A 13862-nucleotide genomic window follows, 5' to 3' on the forward strand; every position below is an offset into this window, starting at 1 on the left:
ATTCAGATTCACTTTAGTTGATGGGATTGATCATTGACTCATATGTTCCTTTGTTGATTCAATAAATTGGCCATGGAGATTGAAGAAGCTTCTCACCTCCATTATCTCTGCTTAGATTAAATCAATTAGGGAAAGTCCTCCAATTATTTACTAATTAACAATTGCCAAAGAACGTCTTTGAGCCTAAGGCCTTTTACAATAGTCAATTGCATAAAGATATAGAGAGAACCAATTCTAGTCACCCACATGCATGGAGACAACACTAGATCATGCGATTTCCTTGGTGGTGCACCAAGTGTTCTTATGGTTGAATAAATCAAGCAATTACGGACTTAAAATCATTCAAACCAACAATATATTACTTTGCAACAAAGAATCAATGGAGATCTAAATAACAAAGCAATAATGTCTTGAAGCATGAAATCACAAGAATACTGAATAACAAAAGATTAACAATACAGTCCAAGTCTCTCAATCCACAATACAACTAAAGTTTCACTTGTTCTTCAACTAGAAAAAGGGTTTCAGCCTCTCATGGCTGAAACAAAAAAATAAAATAAAGAAAGGAAGAAGGAGAGATGGTGTTGCTTGCAATCCCGCAGGTGTCTCCCAGGGGGAGTGTAAAGACCATGTAGAGGCTTCTTATGTGGCTTTTTATAGTTGAAAAGTGTTGTCCTAGGTCATACTTACTGCCCAAGAGGTATTTTCTGCCCAAGATGTGTCTGAAAAGGAAAGAATCGCGCTTTTCGGCTTCAGAAGGAAGGCTGCGCGAAAATGCACTGCGAAAGGAAGTTGATGCGCGCGTTTTGGTCTCAGAAAGGGAAGGAGGCGCAGATTGTGCTTCCTGAATAGGTTTAGATGCTGACCTTGCTTCCTAATTAGTGTAGAGGCTGCCCAAGGTGCTGCCCATGTGCAACTTGCTGCCCAAGTTGTTGCAAACGAGGAAAGAATCGGACTGCAAGGCTTCAGAAAGAAGTTGGCGCGCAGATTGCCTTCAAAATAGGAAAGGAGCGTACCTTGTGTCTGAAAAGGAAGGAAGAGCGATCCAAGGCTGCCAATAGAGGAAGAAAAGTCGTGGCTTGATGTTCATAAGGAAATATGCACGTACCAAGGCTTTCAGAAGAGGAAGGATGCGCGGATCATGCTTCCAGAAGAGGTGGCGCGCGCATGGATTGCAAAAGAGGCAGGAGAATGCAGTCATTAATGTGCAGAAGTGGAAAGATATATGTCCAGTCTTTCCTTTTTAGGTGGAGCCTTCATTTGAATTTTAAACGTTGAACGCAGAAGAGGCAAGTGTGCCTTGATGAGACCTTGCTGCCTAAATTGGAAGATTTGACTGCTGCAGTACGTGCACATCTTTGAATAAGGAAAGAAAGATCTGCGATTCGAAATTCAAATAATTTCCTGACTGAGCTTTCCTTATTTGCTTTTGTCTCTGCACTTTCCTCATTTGAAAACTTTCCTTTTCTGAAAACCTGCCTTATTTGAAAACTTTCCTTTCTTGGCACATGTTCTAAATAAGGCAGGAAAGATTCTGCAGTTCGAATTTCGAACAGTTTGCTGACTGTGCTTTCTGACTCTTTCCTTATTTGGCACTTTCCATATATGAAAACTTTCCTTATTTAGAACTTTCCATATATGAAAACTTTCCTTTTCTGGAACTTTCCATAATTGGCACTTTTTGGCAGTTTTAAGAGCATTTTCTCCAGATTGTCTCTTTACACCTAATATCTGCAAAACATGGTTAAAACCACAAAATTAGGTCGAAAAGGTGTAAATAAACATTAAGAACATCATGATAAAGTGGGCTAAAATATGCTTTGTCACCCAGTGAGCAGAACTATAAAAACATTAAAACATATGCCATCATGGAATGCGTCACCTTCGTGGTCACTAATGCAGTACAACCTACTATAAACACAAGGCATTTATGATGCATGGAACATGCTAAAACATTCAATTAAAAACATAGTTTAGTTCCACTCACCTCTAGCACTGCTGGGCTAACTCTGGACTAGCTAACTCTGAGGGCCTCCTCGGTTCCTCGGGTCCGAACCTACAAAGGTGGACTCAAATGAGGGACCAAAACAACCCTAACATAACCTTAAACATCTCTCCAAAAAACCCCTAAAACATCATAAACATGCATGGAAAAACAAGCAAAGGAAGGCTGGACAGGGCACCTTCGGCGGCCGAATACCCTCTCCAGATCCGAAAGTCAGGCACTTTTGGCAGCACCTTCGGCGGCCGAAAGTCCCTTCCAGATCCGAAACTCAAGCACTTTCGAGGGCAAGGATCGGGGGCTGAAAGACCTTCCAGAGACAAAAGTCACCCACCTTCGGCGGCATGTTCGGCGGCCGAACCTCCCCTCCAGAGACGAAAGTCCCAACTTTCGGGGGCAAGGTTAGGCGGCCAAAACAGCCTCCTTAAGGGGTTCGGCGGCCGAACCTGAGTTCTCCAAAGAGGCAGAACCCGATTCAACCTCACGTCTCCAGCCTCCAAAACCTCTCCAAAACATGCATAACTCACCAACAAGCTCTCAAACACATGCATATACCTTTCTTCATGCATATAGGGGCTTAGAACTAGCTCAAAACCCCAAAAACAACACATATACACACATATGGCTTATGATCAACATAAACCCTATCCATGCAAACCATGCAAAACCATGCAAAAACCCTTCAAAACCCACTTAAAACATCAAGAAAGGTGAGGATCCATACTTACCTCTTGAAGATTGAGAGGATTGATGGTCTAAACTCGGAGATGCAAGGAAAAACAGATCTGAACTCTCCAAGCCTCACAACTTTGCTCAAAGCTTCAAAACCAACATAAAACCTACTTAAAACTTGCTCAACTTTGAAGAAAACAAGGAAATCAACCAAAGGAGATCAAGAACTCACCTATACCCGAAAAGAGAGAGAAAACTCACCTCAAATCCGAATAAGGGGCCCTTTATAAGTGGCCTGGTCAACCATTTCCGGCGGCCAAAGCTGCTTCCACAGCTCCACCACTTTCGGAAGCCGAACTTGGGGTTTGGGGGCAACAAAACTAAGCCCCCTTCGGCGGCCGAACTTCACTTTCGGCGCCCGAACCTGGCAAACGCCTCCTTGGCCTTTTCTCTTCAAAACTCAATTTCCTCTTGCTCAAATCCCTCAAAACATGCAAAAACATTTTAGAAAATCTTTGTTTTACCCTTCTAGAAGGCTCCGACATCCGATAAATTCCAGATTTCAACGGAAATCCCGCCGGAAAAAGGAAATTTCGGTGCCAGGATCTAGCCGGGTATTACAAAAATGCCCTTGATGCCAAAAAAACTAATTAATAAACTTTTAAAAAATATAAGAGACAATCTAATAAGTTTTTCAAAATTATAAGAATTAAATAGTAAAATAATTAACCGCTAAAATCAACGAAAGAACTAACTAGTAGATTTTTAAAAACGCCACTAACGTTTTAATATATTTTTCAAAATTGAAAAATCCACCGGTAAATTTTTTTTATTAAAACCAATTAATAATTTTCTTCTTTTATATTTTATATTTATTTCTTTTAGTGTATTTAAATTTCTTTGAATTGAAATCCAATAGACCGCTTAAAATTTAGATTTAGTTAAAACTGAAACCACAAAAATCAGAATCATTATAAATCAAGATCGAAACCAAACCCAAACCATCAAAAAATCAAAACCATTTTCAAAACCATCATAAATTGAACAAATTCCAATTTGATCCATAAATCAAATCAAATTAGACCTTGGCCAAGGCTAAAATTAACAAATATTTAATATAATTATATAACAAATTAACTCTAGATTTTAATAAAAATATAATTTTAATTTATTAAATTTTTATCTAATCAAATCAATAAAAACTAACTTTTAATTTTTCTTAAAAAAATCTGAAGGGCTAAATGTGTCATTTAAGCTTCTCACATTTAAAAATTAAAATTTCAGAAAAACCCAAACCCCCTTAGAACCATGAAGAACCGGTTTAATGTGAATGGGTTAAGGGATAAATTGACTAAAAAATTTAGTGCGGACATCCACTTCAATATAATTTTTTAAAGATACTAGGGAAAAAAAAAACATTTTTTTCCTAATAAAATTTTGATGATTCATTCAACATTCCAAAATAATTACACTGCCTTGCACTTCCAGTATTGATAAGCAGATCGATTAGTACTGCCACATAAGCTCTGGCAGAGCAAGGCATGCTTCATTATGCATGTATTAACAAGATCACAAGTTAATATCATCTCCTAGATCTCTAAGAACTCAAAACAAGTTTTTACGAGAGGAAATTAGGTTAAGAACTTAAGGTACCATATTGTTATGGTCCATCCTACATGTGCTTGGCAAAGATGGACTCAACAACCCCTTGAGCTATAGGATGATAACATTCACGAGCTTCTGCAAAAACCCTTTTAGCAAAAACCTTCTCTTCTTCTTTTCCAGTGCCTTGAACAAGTGCCCTGTAGAGCGGACGAAGGTACTTCATCCTCCCAACTGCCTTTAAAGTTTTCTCTACCTCACTGTAGTAATCTCTGCAGCTAGATGAAATGGCCAGTTGGAGAAATGCAACCTTCACCTCATAATCCTTTGATTCTGACAGCCTGTAACGTGCATCCAAGGCTAAGATCTGCATCAAGAAGATCCAGATGTATAAAAACTACAACTCTTATCTTACCTACATGATAGCTGCCTGCCTTGTTTAGGCAGGAGGGAAAATAAAAAAAACTTAAACTTTCAGCACATCATGGGAATATAATATATTCACATATATGCTCGACAAGGAGAGATTCAGCAGCAATAATACAGAGGGCCAAATTATCTATCAGCAAGCAGATGATACCATTGCTGATAGGAGAAGAAATGACTGCCTGAGTCTGGTCTGTAAGCATGTGTTTCTTGGGCTTATGTGTACCAAATATACGCACAAGAACATCTGAAGTGTCCAAGAGTCATTACCATTTTCCAAGTTCCCTAACGTAAAACAGCACTAACTGGTAAAGTGAAAGTAAAATCTTTACTAAATAAAAAAAGAGTCAAAATTTTGTTCACAAAAGTTGGAATTCCATTACCGATATCAAGTTAATTATCAGCCCACCTAATAAATAAAGTCCATCAGAGTTGGTCAAATACAAAATCAAGAAACAATAATAAGAAGAGGAGCTCATCAAGTTATTGCCAAACTTCTACAAAGCATCTCAACTACATATCCACTTTTTCAGGTCAAAGCCTACTTCACAAATATACTTTTAAAGTGGCCAACTTATAATTTAACATCCTAGAGACTAAAAAGAAAGCACAGTTGACAGCAAACAAACAAAATAAATAAAAGTATAAATAAATAAAAGAAAGAGAGAGATAATTCTCCAGGTGTATGATGACTGCCCGTGCACACACATTTAGTGAAACAGACCATACAATGAATTAGAAATAGTTCCAAGGGAACAAGTGCAGATAAGGAAGCTCAAGAAATCAGGAAATAAATATTCAAAAAGTATGATCTATAGCGTCATGATTAAGCCAAATCAAGGGGCAAAATCATAAAAGACACTTATCACTACCTGAGAAGCTTCAACAGGTTTGGGCAAGTTTTCTAGGTAGAGCTCCCACTCTTGCCCATGCCAATCAGCAACTTCATCCTCCCTGGGCATCCTTCCAAGCTTAAATTCATTCGCTAGTGATACAATCTTTGTGTATAAGTTGGAAACTGGTTCATATGCATCTGGAGGAATGCCAGTACCCTCCGTCCATAATTTAAGGTCAATATCTTTCTCTATTCCAGGGACATTTGCTTTCAAGAAATCAAGAAACATCTCTGTATCAATTGATTTGAACTTGAAGGTGGCAATATATTTCTTGAGGAATTCATCAAATGCAGGTCTTCCAATCTAAGCATTAAATAGGTTAAACACAACTTGAGAGACACTTGATATTATTAGAAATGCCCAGAATATATCATATTCATAAATCAGAAACATAGACGCACTCCTATGAATGTGGAAAATATACTAGATCCTTCATAGACATCTGAGAGCAACAGGGAACTCAACATACCTGGCGTTCTATGCGCCACAAAAATTGGAAACCCTTCTCATATGGAACTTGAGAATACACATCATCAGGATCAATATTTTCCTGATTTGTTTTGAGCTTGGTGAACTCCATGTTGTCCTTGAATCTCTCTATTTCCTCATTTAAACCTCTCCATCCAATTCCAATATTCATTACAGCTCTGTCTTCTCCTTGAACAACCTCAACTATTCTCCTCTCTGCATATGTCGTAAAACCCTAGAAGCACAAATGCCAGAATAATAAGAAACAAAAATGCTTTGAAGTACCAAAAACGAGGAAACTCACTTCATATATACAAAGATTTTGAAAATTCAGTAGGCATTCTTCCACAAATATGATCAACTACATAAAAAATAGACAGACATAACAACTTAAAAGTATATCCTTGTCAATGAGGCAGAAATACATATACCAAATAACAGTAACCAGAAATTTCTGTTCCCGCTTCCCCTTCATTTATAAAGGCTATTCTTTCACACTGTAAATGCAGTCATGCTAAGCCAGAGGAAAACAGCATGATAAATTTATGAATTGAAAATTCCAGAGAGATAACGAACTGCAATATTTTCAAACTTCAATAAAATAAAACAAAACAAAAATGTTAACATTTGGAAACTCACTGCATGCAGAACAAACATTTTTACACTCACGTTCAACCAATTACGTGTTCCTTCAATCATATTTCTTTAACTATTCCTCATTCCCCTATCTAACATGAAACAAGAAATAGGCTAAAACCAATAAAATACAGATAAAGCAAAGGGGATAAAATCATGAGCAAGCTCATGTGCCACAACAAAAAAGCATAAAAAGACATTAATGATTAATCCAACAAAGTACATACCTCATTCAACCAAAAGTGGTCATTATTCTTGTTAGTAATCAGGTTACCAGTCCAGCTATGAGCCAACTCATGTGCCACAACCTGCGCCCCACTAGCGTCCCCCTTGATCACTGTTGGGGTCAAGAACACCATCCGGGGATTCTCCATTCCCCCATAAGGAAAACTAGGTGGCAAAACCATCAAATCAAACCGCTCCCACTCATATGGTCCAAACAACTTTTCTCCTTGTCTTATCATATCCTCGGTCCCGGCAAACTCCCTAGCAGCCGCATCCAACACTTCGGCTACTGCCTCTGAGTAAACCTTAGTTCTGGGACCTACCTCCCTGAAACTCAAGTCCCCAATCGCAAACGCAAACAAATACGGTGGTATCGGCTGCTCCATGACAAACTCCTCCACTACCCTCCCTTCGGCACACCACAACGACCGGAAGTCAAACCCAACATCTCCAGTGACCAAATCATTAACATCCCCACTAACAGGTGCTCGGCGATCAGAATGTCTGGCCGACATCACGGCAGAAAGGTGGCGGGGAATGTTGAGCTTAGCGGAGTAACAAATTCGCGCGGCTGGAGTGTCCTGGCAGGGGAAAACGGAGCGAGCGTGGATGGATTGGCATTGGGTAAAAACAAAAGGATGAATCTTTCCAAATGTTTGTGGAGGAGACAGCCACTGGAGGGCGGAGGAAGAAGGAGAGGTGGAGTAGAAGATTAAAACTGAAGAATGGTTTTGGAGAGAGACAGTGAGGTGACTACCTTTGATTGGGTCAATCGGGGAAAGAGAGAAAGGAAGAGGACTTAGGGTTTGAGGGTCAAGGACCTTGTAGATGCTGAGAAAGCGGGTGTCGAGGGAGAGAATTCCGGTGTGAGGGGCGGCTAGGGAGAGTAAAGCGGCGGCGTGGATGGTGGAGGAAGAAAAATCGAAGTAAAGAGAAAGGAAAACATGGGTGGTGAGTGGATGAGCGGAATCAGTGAAGGAGTGAGGATCAATTGGCGCCATTGTTGAATAAAAATAAGAATTGAGAATTTAGGAAATTAGGGTTTGCGATTATGAAGCGGAGTGAAAGTGATGATGAGCATTCGGTGAGATTTTAAAAGCGAGTACTTTTATTCGGTTCAGTGTTTTTCTTTAAACTTGGAGGGAGAATAATTGGAGTAATGGAAATGTTACGCAAAGAATGTATATTAAAAAATATATGTATTACGATATCTTAAAAAATGGATTTACTTTTAACGGAACATTTTGTTGTGTTAGAAAATTCAAGACTTCAGAGAAAAACACAAAAGGAAAGAGAGAGAGATGGCGGTTTACAGTCTGTCATCAACGTTATTTTTCTTTGTTTGTTGAGGCTTCGGAAGTTTTTGTTCGGTGTGGGTTCCTCTACGGCGGAGACAACCTAATGTAGCCGGCGACCTCAATCCTTGCTCTAGTGAGTATAGTGTAAATTTTGTTTTGTCGTGGCAGATGGAGCGAAATCAAAAATTGGTTTCTTGAGATTTTTTGAAATTGAAATTCGAAATAGTTTTTGATTTCTTGAGATTTTTTGAAATTAAAATTTGAAATAGTATTAATATAATTCTATTTGTTTTTTATTCTGATTTAATTTTAATATAAATTTAATTTTAATATATTTATCAATTTATGTAATAAAATTTAAAATCCATCGATAATTAAATGGTTTTAAAATAGTACTAATATTACTTATTTCAAATTTCAAAATAATACCAAACATTCTTATGTAATATTTTTATATAAAACATATGAAAATATTAAATAATCAAATATAATATAATCATTCATGTCCGTAAATTTATTTAGTTTTTTTTTATAGCAAATTAAATTGATATTGTTGAAACTAAAATGATGATGTGAACATAATAAAATTGTATTGTGATTGACTAATTTTGCAAAACAGAGAGGGTGAGATAGTGGATGTCCATGACAGCCAATCCAACACTCAAATTAGTAATATGGAGAATAAGGCAAATATAAAACTTGAGAGTATTTATGTTAAAGAATAGCATACTTTTACCTCTGTGATTATTCTCCTTTTATACTGTAAAAAGATAGAGATAAATATAGTATTTTTTGATTATCCGGCGATGATGTAACTAACTTATTGGTAAGAGATCTTCACCGGCTAATTGGTCAGGAATTCTGTGATCATAGGTGTAAAAGGGATCTGTTGGATTGTAGTTGTTTAACAGTAACTTCCTTATGGAGACTCATCCTGAAGTTGAGAGGGGAGTCTGTCCGACCTGTCTTGAAACTGACCTGAAGTGCCCTGATCTTCTTTTCTATGGGTGGAACTGCATATAGGTTTATCAGATCCTTGTCATATGGCCTTGTTTTATGATGACAGCTCACTGCCTACTTTGAACAAGTCTCATATAGCATCAGAAATCCCCCCACTAGTCTTTGATTCTTTAGATTTGAAGGTGATAGATGTTTTCATGGTCTGGGTCATGTGGCTTTATTTGTCCGGGCTGAACGCACGATGTCTTTACTTTCTTTTTACTTGTCCTGTCAATCAGTCAGATCCAAGATCTTCTCTTGGCAAAAATTAATCTAAGTGATATAGTAATGCCTTGACGAGTTTTCAAACATTTTTCAGTCCTTGCGAGCTCTTTGGACTTTTACAGCCTTTTCTAGCTTTCGGGCACTTTCCAATCCTGATGAGCCTTTGGGCATTTTTCTAGCCCTAACGAGCTTCCGGCTATTTTTCTAATCCTTGCAAGCTTTTTGACCTTTTCTAGTCTTGATGGGCTTCTGGGCATTTTTCTAGCCCTCACGAGCTCCTTGGCCTTTTCCAGCTTTGTCGAGCTTCTGGGCATTTTCTAACTCTGACGAACTTCCGGACATTTTTCTCCTAGCAAAAAGTTTTAGATTTTTGAGAGTAATTGTAAGAGTAGCGACTCATGCCTGTGATTCTTTTTGTAAGATGGGACCAATGCTCTTGGTTGCATGGTCTAGCTCATACCTGCCTTGTGCCCTGAGCATCAAATGCCTTTAGAAACTTCTTGTGAAGTGGGAATAGCACCCGGTAGGTCAACCTGGTGTTAAATGCCTTATAAACTTTTTATGAAATGGAACTAACACCCGGTTAGTCAGCCTGGCGTATACCCGCCTTTTGAGCTGACATCAAGTGCCTTTAGAAACTTCTCGTAAAATGGGACTAACACTCGGTTGGTCAGCCTGACGTATACTCGCCTTGCGGCCTGGCATGAAATGCCTTAATTATGCAGGACCCATGTTCAGATAGCCTTATGGCCTTGTGAATATTTGTTTCTACAGACCAATGCTGGTATTATATGCGTGATCCATACCCGAATTGTATGTGGGACCCATTCCCAAATGGCCCTGCAGTCTTTTATGAATTTATTTTTGCAGACTAATATCCGAATTATATGCGGGACCCATGCCCAGATTGTATGTGTGACCCATGCCCGGATGGCCTTGCGGCCTTTTATGAATTTATTTTCGCGGACTAATGCCTAGGTTATATGCGAGACCTATGTCCAGATTGTATGCGAGACCTATGCCTGGATGGCCTTGTGCCCTTTTATGAATTTATTTTCGCGGACCAAAGTCCGGATTATATGCGGGAGCTATTGTAATACCCGGCTAGACGCCGGCATCGGAATTCTGACTTTCTGGCGGAATTTCCATTGGAATCTGGAATTCGAGGATGTCAGAGCCTTCTAGAAGGGTTAAAAAGAGGTTTCAAAATGTTTTTAAGTGTGCTTATGTGTTAGATGTGTTGTTTGTTGGGGTTGTAAGTTCGTTTTGGACCCCTTTGTGCCTATACTTGAGTATATGCAGGTTGTGGAAGTGTGGTTTGCATGTTTTGGGTGTTTGGAAGGTTTGGGAGGTTTGGGAGGCTTGTTTGTGCATGAAGCTGAGTTCTGAATGAAACTCAGGTTCGGCCGCCGAAGCAAGGTTCGGCCGCCGAACCCCTTAGGAAGGCTGTTTTGGCCGCCTAACCTTGCCCCCGAAAGTTGGGACTTTCGTCTCTGGAGGGAAGGTTCGGCCGCCGAACATGCCGCCGAAGGTGGATGACTTTCGGCGCTGGAAGGTCTTTCAGCCCCCGAACCTTGCCCCCGAAAGTTTAGACTTTCGAATCTGGAAGGGACTTTCGGCCGCCGAAGGTGCCGCCAAAAGTGCCCGAGTTTCGTCTCTGGAGAGGGGGTTCGGCCGCCGAAGGTGCTGCCGAAGATGCCCTGTCCAGCTTTTCTTTGCTTGTTTTCCATGCATGCTTGAGGATGTTTTAGGGGGTTTTTGGGGAGTTGTTTAGAGTGTGTTTGGCACCTCATTCGAGTCCACCTATGTAGGATCGGACCCGAGGGACCGAGGAGGCCATCAGTGTTAGCTGTTGCAGAGTCAGTCCAGCGTCTGTCAGAGGTGAGTAGAACTAAACTGAATGTTTTCAATTGAGCAATTAAATGCTTTTAGCATGTTTCATGCACCATGAGTATGCAATAGGTTGATTGCATTAGTAGTCACGAATATGATGCATTGCATTATTTATTGATGATGTGGATGGACCAAGGCGACCTCAATAGCCCACGATCTGTTAAGTAAGGAAAGACCTGTGTGAGCTCCCTGGGGGGGGGGGCGGGCGTTGACAGAGGGAGTTTTGAGGTCATGTCCAATCCGAGATGTGAAATGTTTGTGCTGTGACGCATTTCATGAAAGCATGTAACTAATGAATGGTTTTCATTGGTTCTACTCACTGGGCTTTTTATCTCACCCCTCTCCCCTAACCCTAGTTTTGCAGGGCCAGAGATAGCTATGGGGAGTCAGAGTCTGCAGAGTTATGAGTATGAAGTGTATGTAATAGATAGTAGTGGACATGATGTAAATGCAAAGTGATGTAATGTAAAATGATGCATAGTTACGTAATAGATTGTACGTTAATGTGTTTATGGATAGAGTTGTGCTTTGCCCTGGTGTATGGATAATCCCCTTGTACATGGATCCTGTTTTATGTTTCTTGATGAGAAATGTGTTGACCCAAGGCTGACTTGTGATATGCTGACCCTATGAGAGTGGGTTCTATGTTAGACATAGTGCATGCAGGTCAAGCTTGGTAAGGGAAAGGAAAGTTTTTCAGTTTTTATGTTTATGTTTGATCATGTATGGGATTTATCAGCTACACAGAGTTCAGGATAGGCTTGCTATGGGTCCCGGCGGCCTTACGCCGATCTGGATCCTAGCGCCGATAGCGGTCCGGTTTCCGGGTCGTTACAAATTGGTATCAGAGCCCCAGGTTCATATGGTCGAATCGAAGGGGTGTGAGCCCTAGGTTCATATGATCGGACCTAGAGTGTGTTGGGCTCATAGAGGTTATAGGAGGGCAAGCACAATAGGTAAAATCATGTCCACTAGGATAGGATGTAGAGTCCTATTTTGCATGATGATGATGTGAAATACCATGATGATATGCATGTGCATTAATGTTATGTATATGTTTGATATAGGTTCATGTGTTTCCATATGAACCGTATGATTGCTCATGCTTGTATGTTTGTGTGTTGTTCTTCAGAGGAGCTAGGATGAGAGGTGCTCGTCGATCTGTGGAATCGACTGGAGTTCCGTCTGAGAGGGAAGGTATGGACACCTTTCCCCCTGCTCTGCCAAGGGCACAGTCGGGCGAAGTTGGTAGATGGGGAACATCAAGGGACCCTGGAAGGTCTTATGATACAAGCAGAGAAGGAATGGATCTAAGGAGGGAAGGAGAAATAGATGTGCAAAGGAGAGATAGAGGTCTGGATGTGATCATGCTAGAAGAAGGCATGGGAGAGTCTCAAGAAGGTGCTCAGACTCAGGATTCCAGGATCTCAGGTTTTGGAGGGAATGATCTCTCCACTCAGAGTACAGCTACTTCGAAAGGAGTGAAGTGGGGGAAAACCACTGGGAAAGGGAATAGAGGCCTGAGAAGGTCAAAGAAGAGCAAGTTTTGGAAGAGGTTGAAGGCTAGTCTGGGTTGTGGTGCTGGTTCAAGCTCTGGCTTAGGCAGATCAAGATGTTTGAGGTGTGGAAGGCCACACAAAGGAGTCTGCCGTTATGGGACAACAGCTAGTTTCAGGTGTGGACAGGAAGGACACATAGCACGTGAGTGTCCTATTGCGCCCCGTGTAGCATAGTCTCAGCGGTTAGCTTCAGGTAGAGAGGCTCAGCCAGCAGTTCCAGCAGTGTCTCAGGGCAGAGGTCGAGGCAGAGGAAGAGGGTCAGCCCCTCATTCCTCAGGTTCCCGTGGAAAAGGTCCGTCAGCTCCGGCTCGGATCTTCACTCAGGCTCAGCAAGAGGCAAACACGTCGTACGCAGTGGTGCCAGGTATGCTCACTTTTGAGTGTTCGGATGTGTATGTTTTTGTGAACCCTAGTGTTTCTCTTTCCTTGTTGTTTAGTGAGCCGTAGTGAGGGTGGGTTTGATGACTTCTGGGATTAGAGTGTTCTCTTTAGGTCAGTGGACCCGAGTGTGATCCATCTGTGGCAGAGTCAGTCTGCCGGTTCAGGTCAGAGTTTGTTGTGAGTAGATGCCTTCCAGCTGACCTAGTGGTTCTAGATGTGACTGTGTGATGTCATTCTAGTGGTGGATTGGCTAGCTACTCGAGGTACTACTCGAGTCTGCAGAGACAAGATAGTCAGGATCAGAGGTTGGGATGGATCAGAGGTAGTCCTTGGGGGGGACTGAGTAGGGGTGCCTAGAGGTTTGATGTCAGCCCTACAGGCTCATTGATTGCTCAGGAGAGGTTGTCAGAGGGTTTCTAGCTCTTGCTGAGAGTTTAGTAGTCAGGTCAGGGAACCAACCTCAGTATCTGTTGGTTGAGAGAGAGTTCTGAGAAGTTTTTCCAGGCGAGCTGTCAGGTTTACCACCTGTTAGAGAGTTAGAGTTTGGAATAGGAGTGGTGTCTGAATCCAGAACCATTTC

At 40.9% G+C, this 13862-nt stretch overlaps 1 protein-coding gene across 3 annotated transcripts; it reads right to left on the bottom strand.

The window, feature by feature from the left end:
* Positions 1–4079: 4079 nt before the first annotated feature.
* On the bottom strand, positions 4080–8335 carry LOC110607371 (leucine aminopeptidase). 3 transcript variants are annotated; one of them, XM_021746469.2, is made up of 5 exons: positions 8287–8335; positions 6930–7962; positions 6068–6301; positions 5575–5901; positions 4080–4643 (listed from the first exon to the last, which is right to left on the bottom strand). In XM_021746469.2, the coding sequence occupies exons 2-5, from the start codon at positions 7926–7928 to the stop codon at positions 4347–4349; spliced, it is 1857 nt and encodes a 618-aa protein (XP_021602161.1). In that variant the 5' UTR covers positions 7929–7962; positions 8287–8335; the 3' UTR covers positions 4080–4346. The 3 variants fall into 3 exon arrangements, with proteins under 3 accessions (XP_021602161.1, XP_021602160.1, XP_021602162.1); XM_021746468.2 differs by lacking the exon at positions 8287–8335 and having other exon boundaries at positions 6930–8252; XM_021746470.2 differs by lacking the exons at positions 4080–4643; positions 8287–8335 and adding an exon at positions 4751–4987 and having other exon boundaries at positions 6930–8252.
* Positions 8336–13862: the final 5527 nt, after the last annotated feature.

The sequence above is a fragment of the Manihot esculenta genome, chromosome 18, assembly GCF_001659605.2.
Source record: "Manihot esculenta cultivar AM560-2 chromosome 18, M.esculenta_v8, whole genome shotgun sequence".
In the NCBI taxonomy this organism is placed as follows: domain Eukaryota; kingdom Viridiplantae; phylum Streptophyta; class Magnoliopsida; order Malpighiales; family Euphorbiaceae; genus Manihot; species Manihot esculenta.